The sequence below is a fragment of the Sinocyclocheilus rhinocerous genome, unplaced genomic scaffold (genome assembly GCF_001515625.1).
Source record: "Sinocyclocheilus rhinocerous isolate Xijiao unplaced genomic scaffold, SAMN03320098_v1.1 scaffold963, whole genome shotgun sequence".
Lineage (NCBI taxonomy): Eukaryota > Metazoa > Chordata > Actinopteri > Cypriniformes > Cyprinidae > Sinocyclocheilus > Sinocyclocheilus rhinocerous.
This window is the reverse complement of record NW_015638949.1, coordinates 784,229-797,948: the sequence shown is the minus strand read 5'-3', so window position 1 is coordinate 797,948 and position 13,720 is coordinate 784,229. Positions and strand designations below refer to the sequence as shown.

Genomic DNA, 13,720 nt, shown 5'->3' with positions numbered 1-13,720 from the left:
AGGGCGTGGACGAGTCTTAACTTTTATAAAGAATATCTCTTTGGGTTTGAGACTTTAGTCTTTGCAACTTTAGGGATCTTCTGTATGCAAGAACAGCTTTTAACACTCCAAAGAGAAAGGAAAACTTGAAATCGCATCATATGACCCCTTTAAGTCACAAGCATGTGAATGAAAGCATACCTGAGCATGACCCTTAAAGGTCTTCTGCAAGAGACTTTCCTGAATCAGACCCTTGCGAACTTTGACCTTGAGCACTCTCTCCGCCCCACGCCGGCTGTGGTTTGCATTAGTGGAGTGAAGGATGAACAGCACCAACAGATCAACCACCTGAGAGACAACAAGTTAAGTTAATTCTTGCATTTGGATTTTCAGATACGTAATGTGTCAATCTAATGGGAATCGCATAAAAACATTTTGATAGAAATCAATCAAACCTTATGGTCGTCTGACTCATCAACATTCTCTATGGCCTGAAAATCAAACATTTGAACAGTAATGAAATAACTTCAGTTGCATGGAAATATAGTACCTAGTGCTTGAAGGCAGAAAGGCAAACGAAACAGCTATCAAGAAAATATATGAACTCTCAACTCACTTTTAGCCAAGCCTCTGAGATGGTCTTCTGAAAGCGGATAGCTGACTTTATGACATCCAGAACCAAAGCCACACTATCCTGACCATTGCTGCATGATGGGACACTGGAGGACCCGAGCAGTGACATTAAAATCAAGAACAAGACAGAACATGGCCAGCAGAACTGGACATATTCCCAACTTCTTATTTGTCTTCCCAGGAATAAAGCAAGTCATATGGGTTTGGGAGGGATGGATGAGAGTAAATAGATGAAGATAGAATTTCACTCAAGAGAAAGCAGGAAAAAGTCTCACCCTGACACGGCTTTGCTTTTCATACGACTCTGGGAGGCCTGCAGCACAGCTGGCAAGACACACTGCTCCAATTCAAGCTTTTTACGCAGGTCACACACCACCTGAGGAGCATGAATGGACATGAGCATAACTACAGCTCTACAGCAATAGGAAACTGATTAAAATTGTCTATCAGAGAAAGAACATTTTCATGACCAGAAATAAAAAAACTGTCATAAACAAAGGTCAGTTTAGAGGCCTGACCTCATTAGGACCAGATGCAGAGATGGAGTGTAAGATGAACTTCACTACAACAGGAAGATCCTCTAACTGCACAGCAGAGAGAGTTCCCATTACTGCCTCACGAACCTGACAGAGAGAAAGACGGAGGATTTTTAATAGTATACACTACAATTTAAATGGCAAAATAAATTAATATTTTTATTCAGCAAAGATGCTTTAAAATGATAAAAAGTGATTTTTACATAAACATATATATTTTTTTTTAATTCTAATAAATGCTGTTCTTTTAAACTTTTTATTCATCAAATAATCTTCAAAAAATTATGTATGAGTATGCACAAAAATATTAAGCGGAAATTGTTTTCAACATTGATAATAATAATAAGTGTTTCTTAAACACCAAATCAGCATATTAGAATGATTTTTGGAGGATTATAAGACTGGAGTATATTTTTAGGGAACATATTTGCATGTTTAGAAGTACCTCGGACAGTAACGCAGAGCTCAGATTCAAACTGGATAAAGCATCCAATATAGGCACAGCGAGCTGAGTGTTCTGCTGAAGTAAACCACTGCACAAGAGAGCAGACACAAACACAGACTCACTTAAACACAACATACACAATGATAATAAGTATCTACATTATAATCATAGTCAACATTACCATCACAGCTAGCCATAATTACTAAACCAAACATAGGTCAAAACAACACAACTTTAATTTCATGCATTGGGAAATGGCACAAAAAACAGCAGGCGCAGCTACTGTTGACGTACTTCAGCTCTTTGGCCGTGTCTCCATGCTGGGAATCCTCCAGGATTTCAGGCAGGCTGGTAATAATGTCTCGCTGGATCTCCACTGGAGCCACAGACACCATCTGCATCAGCTTACTGCTCAAATCCTACACGTACACAGCAATTAGTCAGACACCAGTCAAACACTGGTCACGGCAATGCCACAATTTGGCTATGACAAACATTTATTTTAGTTACAAAGGAACTGTTGGCAATTATGATGTTCACTGGAACATTGTCATCATGCAGGTTTCTCACATCAACATTATCAGTGGACTGAGTACCTTGCCATCTACAATTCGGTCCAGCCACTTCAACTGGTTTATTATGAGACGGGGAACGTTGAGGCCATCCTCTCTTACACTGTAACAGAGCACATTACTGTCAGCGTCAGTGATGAGCGAATGTTACAGGACTGTGTCTGTAATTAAAGTGATGTGTATTAAAAAAATAATCAAAAAGACATTTACCCCTCAAACATGAATTCTGGAAGCTTTTCGAACAAAATGTTTATGATCAGGGTCTAAATGCAGAAAAAAGAAGAAAAAACATTTATATATATATATTATATTCCCCAAATTTTTTTTGGACCAATTAATTTCCATGACTTTCCATGAATCTAATCATTGGATAATGGATAAGCATTTTTTAAATAATATTATGAAAAATAATATAATATATAATAGAGAATAATTTATAAAAACAATATCAAGAAAAATAATATAACATTATATATATATATTATTATATAATCAGATAATATAAAATAAAATAACAATAATGAATGAAAAAATAATGGATTCAGACCAGTCTAAATGTTGGAAAAGGAAAATAATATATATCTTAATTTTCTATTGCTTTGTATTTTCAGATGTAAATTGAGCTGATATGTTTACCTGTAGCATCTCTATTCCAAGCAACAAGCGTACAAGACTTTCCTGATAGGAGCCAGAACTGACATTAAAGGAAAAATAAACAAAAAAGACAAATAAGAGTATATAAGAGTAATAAAACAATTGCATAAAACAAAGTAATGTATTCTTGTAATGTTTCAGATGGGAAAACAAGAATCAGTGCATTACTTGGTATCCTGCTGTGAAGAGGATGATGGCACACAAGGTAGCAGGCAGTTTCTGAATCTCTCTGGGTCTTCAATGTATGTTTCCAGTGCAGATATAAATTCCTGGATTATCTATAAAACAGCCATTTAACAATGTAAACATATTTCGAGTAAGCTTCTTTTGTGAAAAGAAAAAAAAAGTGATATGATGATAAGCTGTATCTCACATTGGGGAATCTAGGATTTTTTCGTAGACGCTGCTGGAGCCGCTTTTGAAATATTACTTGGTCTACAGCTGTAAAAAATAATAATAATGTGTATTATTAATGCAATAATGTGTAAATATAATGTGTATTATTATAATAATAATAATAAAATAAAAATGTAAAAATAATGTGTTAATTGATATGAACGTGCATGCATGCATTGTGATTTCACCTATGATTTCACCTTTATTGTATTCAATACACACTTTCTCATTCTTTATCTTACCAATTTCATTAGCTGTACTGCCAGCTCTCAAAGTGACACCAGATTCCTTCAGAAACTGAACAAAAACTGAGTCCGGGTGCAAGTCCTGTGCTGAAGACTTTGTGGGTCGTCCACTGCTCTTGGTCTTTTTTGACTCTGTATGAATGAAGACGCATCAATAGTCCAATAATATATATATTTTTTAACTACACCAAACGTACAAAGACTTTAGACATTCCCGAGTTATTTTAGAAGTGACGTCATCAGGAACTTACTCGGAACGTCAAGTGTGGAATCGTCATCGACAGTGATGGATGAGCGCTTCTTTTTACGCATCATCTTCAACTCAGATCAGAAGAACCGATAAGATTGAATTGATAACAGATGTTGCCTGTTGGGGTTACAACAAATCAGCTATTTCACATGAGTTAGATGAAATCACACACACAACTGACAGTTCAATAATGACAATTCTGGTTCAAACAATCCCAAAATCCATCTCTGAAGATGGTAAACAATCATTTCATGACGCAAGAGCTAAATTACACATTCGACTAACTCGACGAAATTACCGTATTTGAGACAAGGTGTGGTCAGAAGTGTTTACCTTAACGTTACTCCCCGCGATTCTGATCTTAAACGTTTGTAATTTAGATGTTATATTAATAAACGCTGATTACATTTAGATTTGAGCATAAAATGTATGTTTTCGTAAACAGGCTAAAAGACGAGTCTGTCGAAAAGCTTCCCGCGCCAGTGTTTCGTAAAATCTAGGGACCGTGGTAAAATTCTTAATTCTGTATTGATGTACGAATAGTTTTGGGAATTTACTGTATGTTTTTGTCTATTATTAACTATATCTGTCTATATCTGTCTTGAGTGTAAAAATGCGAAATACATCAAATAGCACGTTAACAGACCCACAGATAAGAAGATAAACATTCTCAACCATTAAGCAGTAAACGTAACACTTTGTTGACACTCTCTGATCTTTTATGGGCGTGTATTAAAAGTAGGCGTGGAATGTCTTGCCATGATTGGTCGCTGCATAGCACACCGCCCACATTTATCCGTTTTTATACAAGTGTCATTTTCCTAGTTTCTGTGGACGTCACTGTTCTGTATTAGTTATCTGCGAGACAACGGTGTGGGAGTAAACATGGCTGGAATAAAATCGTTTTACGACATCACAGCCAAAACCCTTACTGGTGAGGAGTTAAAGTTTTCTTCTTTCCAGGGCAAGGTGGTCTTGATCGAGAATGTCGCTTCTCTTTGAGGCACGACCACCAGGGATTACATCCAGATGAACGAGCTCCACGAACGCTTCTCCGATAAAGGGCTTGTGATTCTGGGAGTTCCCTGCAATCAGTTCGGCTATCAGGTAAGATGACTACAGTAAACTCTATGTTTGATTCAATAGCCCTTCACTGCCGAACAGGTGCCTGTGCTTTTGGCGCACTCGTTCTGTCATGACCTGCTGTTTTTATGTATGATAATTCATCTGTATAAAATAAGGGCAGCCTAAATTAAAAAACGTAAGTAACACTTATTTTTAAGTCAATAATCAAGAGATTAATGAATAGCTACTTTACATTAAAATTGAAATATCAAGAAATTGTAGTTTACATAATTACTGATATAATAAATATTATTATATTATTTTATGAAGTATTATAAAACAGATCAGTCCTGGTTTTGGATGTTGATACTGTAGCCTTTTTTTATTTTTTTTTATTAAAGAACAATAAACAAACAGCCATAGTACACAGATGTGGTTACAGTTTAAGATATAATAATAATAATACATTTATTTTTTATAAATAATTAAACAATATAAGCTATATTTCATTAAATTATAGATTTAGATTTCTTATTAAAATATTGTTTAAATAGTATATGTAAAAGTCAATAACCAAAGCAAAACTCAATTGTTTCAATTTTGCTTTTATGTATATGAAATGTACCAAATTTACTAAATAGCTAAGTAAAGGATTTCTTATTAATATGTTGGTAATACAGTATATACAAGAGACTCAACAACCAAAGCAACACACATAAAATTATATAAAATGAGTTATATAAAATTTGCTTTTGTGTTTATAAAATTTACCAAATCAAAGTCAAATCAAATCAATTTAAATTAAGTAACCACATATAAAAAAAGTGACCACGTATGTGCATATTAAGCAACACTCTTTCAAAATGATTTTCCTTTGATTTAGTATTTTAGTATGGTTTAGTATTATTCTCTATTATTCTCTAATATGTTTATTTGTATAATTTTTACTTTTAATATATAATAATGAGCCATCAGCCATGACTATACTCAACCCTTCTACTGTATTCTTAATTTAGAAGAGCCTCTCATACTTCACTGCCTAATTATTGTTCAGTAAAGACATAATAATCAATGCTATTGCAAATTATTACTGGAATACCTGTTCAAATGTCTTTATGCTTATGTTGCTTATTTATTTATTTTGCTTTGCTTTGGTAGGAAAACTGTACAAATGAAGAGATCCTTCCGTCCTTGAAGTTTGTCCGTCCTGGCAATGGCTTTGAACCTAAATTCCAGCTCTTGGAGAAGGTTGACGTGAACGGGAAAGCCACTCACCCTCTCTTCGTCTTCCTCAAGGAGAAACTTCCATTCCCGAGCGATGAGCCAATGCCCTTCATGAACGACCCCAAATTTATTGTGTGGAGTCCTGTGTGCAGAAATGACATCGCTTGGAATTTTGAGAAGTTTCTCATTGGATCTGATGGAGTGCCATTCAAACGCTACAGCAGGAGATACCTGACCAGCAACATTGAAGGAGACATCAAGAAACTTCTCAGCGTAGCCAACTAAAATGGTTTGGGTGTCAAAATAAAGTAATAATCCAGCTTCTGCATTGCAAACCTTCCCCTATATGGATCTCCAATAGGTTTTCATGACAGGTTGTGCTCTCATATGCATGATGTTGCTGTGTTTGGACTTTTACTTCATGAAGGTGCTCCTGTAAACATGCTTGTCTGTGGGGAGCATCTGATGCCGTGCAGAAGTCCTAACTGAACAGTTTCATTTAGCTCTTGGATGGCACAACATGCAGTTTGAACCAATAAATGTTTCCTTACTCAAGTTTCAAGATTTCCTTCATTCATTTCCCTTAGGGTTTTATCTGTTGTGTAATACAGTACTGATCATCAGGTGCTTTGAAGAGGTTCATTCTATATTAATGAGTTCCAGTGGAAACTTATCTCTAGTGTGGGTGTGTGAGGCGGGAGTAGAATTTCCCACTGCAGTTACAAAAACAAAAACAAAAAAAACGTTTTATATTTATTTTGAAAAAAATATATAATTATGGACCACCAAATCAGCATATTAAAATAATTTTCAAAGGATCATGTGACACTAAAGACCAGATTAATGGCTGCTATAAAATCAACTTTGAAATCACAAAAATCACACAAATATTACACACATGAATAAATATATTAAAAAAGGAAAACCGTTATTTTAATTGTAACATTATTGTTTACTGTTTATCAAGTAAATGCAGGCTTGGCGAGCATTATTTTAAATAATATTCATTATTCCAAAATATTTTACTGGTAGTGTTTATAGTTGCCTGAAATCATTCAATACACATAACAAAAATATCTAAATCCACACATTATTAAAAAAAAATTATGTAAACATTCATACATCCATTTCCATTTAATGAATAAATATATTAAAAAAGGAAAACCGTTATTTTAATTGTAACATTATTGTTTACTGTTTATCAAGTAAATGCAGGCTTGGCGAGCATTATTTTAAAAATCTTCATTATTCCAAAATATTTTACTGGTAGTGTTTATAGTTGCCTGAAATCATTCAATACACATAACAAAATATCTAAATCCACACATTATTAAAAAAAAATTATGTAAACATTCATACATCCATTTCCATTTCCAACAGCCAAAACCAATGCCATTTTCCACCATGAAATAATATAAAATAGCAATAACGAATGATGGGTAGGTTTGTGGAATCTTTTGACTGATCCTGAAGAATATGACAGATTCATAAATCATCTGATGCAAATTGATTTCTTAATGTTATAAAAGAAAAGAAAAAACAAAGCCATTATCTATAACCAGGCTTCCACATTTTATTATATTTTCAATTCAAATAGGCTTTAATCAAAATCTGGTGTTGCACATGTTGGCATGATAAATAGCAGAACACAAAGCAGCTATGTACTGTGCCCCAGATTATGATTATGTACATCTATGCAAGAAAGGTCTATGAAATTACAAAAACAAAAAAAATGTTTAAATAGACATTTCACTAATGAAGGCGCTGCAGGGGGGCAGCTTGAGTCAATGATCAGTTTGGTGTCTTACGTTTTATAGCTGGATCCATAAATAACAATAGTGGATTTACCCATCAATGACTGCTAATACCATAGAAAGGTAAACACCAGAATCAACCATCTAGTTTTGCAGATTCAAAAATTGCATGCCGTTTTGCCACACACAAAAAAATAATATGTTTCTTGTATTATGTTCTTAGCAATATGAAGCACTTGTCTTTTGAGCTTTGAGTTGTTGCTAAAGCCATCTGACACACATAATGCCACAACTGATCACATGGCAGATGTGCCCATGTAAATCTACAAGTAATAATAAAAGATATTCTTTGTCTATAAGGTTGTTCTTAATTAAAACAACGGCCATTCTTTATGTTCCTCTTTGCCATGTACTTGTACCTGTTCAAGGGTCATAAATTTAGCACCACTTTCGATACTCCTCTGGACTGAAGCCATTTAGAGAGCAGAAAAATCCACCGGAAAAAAAAACAAACAAATAAAAAATAGATTATTACAAAGCACAAACCATCATATCTGAAAAAATAAAAAAAATGCTTCGGAATTGCGTTGAGCACAACTGTGACTTACATTATTCCACATATCATTTTCGTAAGCTTCCATTTTCAGTTTTTGGGGCATAAAAGGCTGTTAGTGTAGTATATTAGAGAGCAGCCCACCCCCCAAAATCAACATGATAATAAAGTGAAATATTTCACTCTCCGGCATGGTATATTTTTAACAAAAAGTGTGGCTTGTGATAGGATAAACGAAACATGGAGACAATATTTAATATAAGAGCACAAGCTTCTCCGAGAGAATCTCTGTGCTTATCACCATACGCTTAGGTTATTAAACACAGAGTCTATTCTTCACAGGAGGCACAAGTTACAAGATGCTGATAGCTAGAGTCCAACGTAAGTGGGTAGAGGCATAATTTAAACATTTCAGATGAGCGTAATGTTGCATACATAGTCTATGTCTAGGCATTTCCCCTCTCCTGGTCTAGTTCATCTAACATTCATGTCGTCCAAAGAGAGGTTATATTGCCGTTTCACCCTCATTCTCATTTCAGACTAAAAGAAATTAGTTTCTATGATCAGCAGGCATCAAGGTCCAAGAATAAAGTCTTTCATGTCACGCTTCAAACTAAAATTCTCTTTATTTATTATTAATATTCTTTTTTTGGCTCTTGATAAAGACGCATGTGTGAAAGAAAGAAAAAATTAAAATAAAGCTAAAAACAAAGGGCCTGTTTGTGAGCCTTTAATAGTCACTGAAGTAGCCAGGGATGTGCGTTGATGCATTGATGATTTCATCTTTATGTCGTTTTTGTTTCAGTGCCAGTCATCGAAAGACTAAAAGAAACTCAGTTGGTGTCCATGTGGTCATCCAGGGTCTCTGGAGCGCCACCTGGTGATGCGGAGGGGGTGGATTTGGACGGCGTGTCTGCATCTCTGCGTTGGTAAAAGAGCACATAGGCTGCTTTAGTCTGCGGAGAACAACAAAAAAGAGTCAGTGTACAAACCAGCAATTGCCAATTCCCAATTTCTATATTGGAAAACGGCTCTTTCAGATTCATTAAAGGGTTTTTTACTCTCAAAGCCGTGATTCCCATTCACTTCCATTATAAGACTGACAGACTGCAACGGTTTGAGTTAAAAATCTTCGTTTGTGTTCTACTGAAGAAACAAAGTCACCTACATCTTGGATGCCCTGGGGGTAAGCAGATAAACATCAAATTTTCATTTTTGGGTGAACTATCCCTTTAACCACTGTGGAACGCTTTTTGAGTCTGGAAATGTTGGCATTTCTTTTAATAAAATGGAATGCGTAGTAGTCTCACCACAATCTGATCCTCAGTTGAAGACGACACACTGCTGTCGTCAAAGTAATACCATTTTCCATCCATCTTGTTCTTGCTGTATGCCGTGTCTGCAAAAGAAAATTAAATGTAATTGTCAACAGCTGAACTTTGGCAATCAAAAACAAACCAAGCTATCATTTCCAAGCAGCAATATAATGACAAAGACATAAATGATCAACTCTGTTATACTTTCTGTAGTAATGCATTAAACGTGAGATAAACCAAGCTAGGTTGCAAAAATGAACAAGTGAAGGTGATAAAGGGAAAATAAAAGGCTGCTGACACAACCTGTGAGACGACCCAGTTATACAAGTTATGTATTAATATGATTGTTAATATATAACTGGACATATGAATAGTAAGGACGTCATCTCATAATGGGATAGTTGTGCAAACAGAGAGACTTACAGTGGCCTCCGCCCATTCCTCCATAATGGTTGGAAACAGCAATGAGGTCATAGACATATGGGTCAGCTTTGGGGTCACAAACAAACTCTGACATGTTCAAGTCCCTGTGTGAGAAAATGTACATTCATTTCCAAACATGAAGTCACCAGAATTCCAGACGTTTTCTAACAGTTTGTAAATTTTCATTTGTAAAGTTAATTTCATAAAAACACTTAAAAACTAATCCCCGACAGTAAGTGTGGCTGATCAAATTGTTTACTTGACATTTTAACCATGTAATTTTTTTAATCAAGACATCAGTACATGTACTAGACTGCAGTTCTGGGTTAGTCAACTCCTTTTACCACAATGAACAATGGATGACTTTGTCTGTCCAGACAAGCATGACTCGGCTTCCTAGAAACTGACACCTAATGCATTGCACCTGACTTTTGTGCACTCTTTCCTGCTTCTTGTTCAGTAAGGTAACCCTGACCAAATCCAAATAGGATCAAGGCCAAATGCACATGCCAAACAACATGTCGAGAAAAAAAGTCACCCAGAAATGTGGCATTTTTGGTATCTGAAGTGTCAATATTCTGCATTCTATAAATGAATGCGTCACATTATAACTAAAATTAATTTGATGAAAAAAAAAATCTGATGTATGAACACAAATTTGCACCTGAAGTCAGATTATGTAACATCCCCAAATGGGTCTAAGACAATGACAAAGTATTCTGTGTGGAGGGAAACATTTTGGCACCATCTGGTGGGAAATTTACACAAGCACTTAACATGAAAAGGACACACAGTGGCGTCTTCCTTAAAGGGACAAGTCCCATGTTCTTTGGAGAACTATTAGATGTTTTAAGATATTATGTAATTTAAAATTAACAGCATTAAGAGTTAAACATTTGTTAAAAAACATTTATTTAAAAAATATTAATAATAAAAAATACACATTCAATTATATTTGTAAATATAAATATATATATATCATATAATAGATGTGTCTTGCAACAGAATTACCTAATTGGAAAGTCTACGACTGTGTCGAGCTTGTCTCTCCAGCAGCGGTTGTAAGAGAAGCGCTTCAGATGCACGACCAGAATGCGTGGGAGAGACCATAGGTCAAACTTCTTTGTGGCCTGCTGGTGTTTCTTACACGTGGGGCAGTACCTTCAGAGGAGCACAGCAATCATTAAAACTGCACTAAAAGTGGCAATACTTTGGTAAAACACTTGACCTTGGAAGTATGGGCAATAAATGTCACAATCTGTAATGATCTGAGCATCCTCCTCACCAGGGGTCGTGTTCTCCTAGGGTCTCCATTGTAGTAAAGAGCTCAATGCATTCTCGTAAAGCTACTGTAGTCTTCTTCTTCTGAGCATGTAGCATGCTCTCATGTTTGTCATAGGCCTGAGGAGAGACTTCACATTAATGTCTGAGGAGACTTAGCAGGTAGCTAAAAGAAAAGGCTGATTAGTCAGTTTTTGTGAGGATAATAGTAGACATTAGGGGTGTAATGGTACACAGGACTGTTTCTAGGCATAGGCTAGCTAGGCGGTCGCCTAGGGCGCCACCTTCCTTCACAGGCAGAAACATCTGTCAGAGCCTCAGATCTATCATTAGCACACTATTCTACGTACACTCACTGTGTTTGTGTTGAGTGCACACGTGTGTTTTCACTGCTGCTGGGGGAGGAGGAAAAAGTCTTTGTGTCACTTTGAGCACAAGAAGAGAGAAGAGGACAGGAAGACTATTCGATGACTGGCAAATTAAATTCTGCCATGCGGTATTCATCAAAATACTCCAGCAATCGTTTCAATGAAATAACCGCCCAACTATGGAGCAAACGTTTTCAACTGGACAAAAACTTGGGCTCAACGAGCCAAAAAGCAATTCTGAGTAACATGGGCATGTTACCCAAACTTGTGGAGGGAAAACAAATGACGCAGTGTTGTGAAATGGCACCATCTCACTTCAGACTGCATCTGGTCAAAGCCACTCCTCATTTTTGTTCAAATCTAAGCGTTTATTGTATGCGGAATGATTACTGGAGGTTTCCCCACCTCTAGCCCATTTTCATGACATTTCCTTACTTTTAATGACTATTTGAGGACTCAAGTAGTTACTGCTGTCAACGAAAATGAGAGGCTAAAGGCTAACCGTCAGCTAGCTAATACTCAAACTGCCCTCACTGGACAACTTCCTGTCATTTGTCTTTGAGCAAACGGGCAGGAAATAGCTTTGAATATAGCTATGCTGCAAACATGCTAGCATCGCCCAGACAGACTCCCTCATGTCTGTAAGTGGACGTTGGAGAAATGATTTGAGCAGAAAGCGAAAGCAAAAAAATTCATGCGATTTAAAGGGACAGTTATTTATGATGAATGCTGCTCTCCTGAGAGTCTGGCAGACCAGTTCACGGATCTAAAGTGCACCATGACCTCAGACACGCTAAGAATCACACGATGACAACCAGGGCCGTTTCTAGTCATAGGCGAGCTAGGCGGTCGCCTAGGGCGCCACCAGCTGAAGGGGCGCCAATGAGCGCACGTACTGGCACTTTTAGCAGGGTTGTGATAAAGAGTGGCACGGTCACCCTGAAATATGACTGCCGCCCCCACTGGATCCCCCAACATTATTGGGCTAGAGTACTGTCAATCTGACGATGCCTGTATGCCACTAGATCAGAGTGCTGTCAATTGCTGCCTGATTGTTGCATGCAAAGTTTGCATTTGGAGCGCTCAACAACGCCATTAGATCAGTGGGCTCTGTCAGTGCTTTGGCAAGGTAACACTTTTTTTTGCTATGCAATAAAGCTAAGTTCAAAGGCCAATTTAAAATATTGGTACAGTAAATAAAGTGCACAAAATCTGTATTTTGTTTAGGCAGTATTTGTGGCACTTTTGTGGCACATTTGTCCAAATATTTGTGGCAGATTTGTCCAAAAGGTGTGCGTTTTTTGCGCCAATGCATTGTTAAAGGATCAGCGTGTCATGAAATATTCCCGTATAAACTTTAACATCCAATTAAAAAATAATTTGTATAGTCAAATTCGCTAATTCACGAGATCAATACATCCTTTATTAGACCGCTTTGTCGAGTTAAATGCATCCTTACGGAGGTGTCGAAATGCTGAATCAATTCATTCACTTCCAACAGCGCTTAATGGGAGCAGCGTCATAGAGGGCAGAGCGTCACGTTATTTAAAGGGGACGTTAACGAGTAGCAAATGATTAAGTAGCTGCATTGGTTACTTTTATGCCACTGATAAAGCTTTTATATGTAGTTTGGGGTAACAAAGGGGTTTTATAGGTTTGACTGAAATAATAATGCAATAACTGACACTTTAAATCAATGTTTCAAGAAACAACAACAAAAAAATTGAACAAAAAACAGATAAAGACAAAAAAGTAGCCATTGATAATATCTAAACAGGATGGATTTCGCCTAGGGCGTCAAATTGGCTAGAAACGGCCCTGATGGTACACACATTTGTACCAAATATTTCAGTACTGCTTGTGCTGAATGCAATTTCAAACACTGAGTTTCCCCCCTAGGATGGCAGGGCTCTACAGTGCGACCATTTCAGTCGCATTTGCGACTGAAAACTACTGCGTGCGACTATGAAAACATATTTAGGAGCACCAGTGCGACTGACCAGATCTTCATCATATTTGAGATTGT

The 13,720-nt window shown here is 36.6% G+C and overlaps 2 protein-coding genes and 1 pseudogene across 3 annotated transcripts in view; 1 reads left to right on the top strand and 2 right to left on the bottom strand.

Moving 5' to 3' along the window:
* Positions 1-4,269, bottom strand: part of LOC107750252 (Fanconi anemia group D2 protein-like) — an 18,384-nt gene extending 14,115 nt beyond the window's left edge. Inside the window, exons 1-15 of the mRNA XM_016565564.1 lie at positions 4,044-4,269; positions 3,712-3,827; positions 3,458-3,592; positions 3,193-3,260; positions 2,988-3,097; positions 2,802-2,859; positions 2,376-2,428; positions 2,190-2,268; positions 1,888-2,012; positions 1,594-1,681; positions 1,131-1,235; positions 888-988; positions 596-698; positions 435-470; positions 181-327 (exon numbers count right to left, since the gene is read on the bottom strand). Of these exons, the coding sequence (XP_016421050.1) occupies positions 181-327; positions 435-470; positions 596-698; positions 888-988; positions 1,131-1,235; positions 1,594-1,681; positions 1,888-2,012; positions 2,190-2,268; positions 2,376-2,428; positions 2,802-2,859; positions 2,988-3,097; positions 3,193-3,260; positions 3,458-3,592; positions 3,712-3,775 (1,272 nt within the window). The 5' untranslated portion in view covers positions 3,776-3,827; positions 4,044-4,269. The remainder of the gene's footprint in view (positions 1-180; positions 328-434; positions 471-595; positions 699-887; positions 989-1,130; positions 1,236-1,593; positions 1,682-1,887; positions 2,013-2,189; positions 2,269-2,375; positions 2,429-2,801; positions 2,860-2,987; positions 3,098-3,192; positions 3,261-3,457; positions 3,593-3,711; positions 3,828-4,043) is intronic.
* LOC107750254 (glutathione peroxidase 1-like) lies at positions 3,796-6,547 on the top strand (annotated as a pseudogene).
* A 2,330-nt stretch (positions 6,548-8,877) lies between these two features.
* usp4 (ubiquitin specific peptidase 4 (proto-oncogene)) overlaps positions 8,878-13,720 on the bottom strand; it is a 14,369-nt gene continuing 9,526 nt past the window's right edge. The window contains exons 18-22 of one of the 2 annotated variants that reach the window (XM_016565561.1): positions 11,331-11,446; positions 11,057-11,206; positions 10,046-10,149; positions 9,617-9,705; positions 8,878-9,262 (exon numbers count right to left, since the gene is read on the bottom strand). In XM_016565561.1, the coding sequence (XP_016421047.1) occupies positions 9,140-9,262; positions 9,617-9,705; positions 10,046-10,149; positions 11,057-11,206; positions 11,331-11,446 (582 nt within the window). In that variant the 3' untranslated portion in view covers positions 8,878-9,139. Of the gene's footprint in view, positions 9,263-9,616; positions 9,706-10,045; positions 10,150-11,056; positions 11,207-11,330; positions 11,447-13,720 lie in introns of those variants that run through there. The other variant, XM_016565563.1, reaches the window with a different exon arrangement.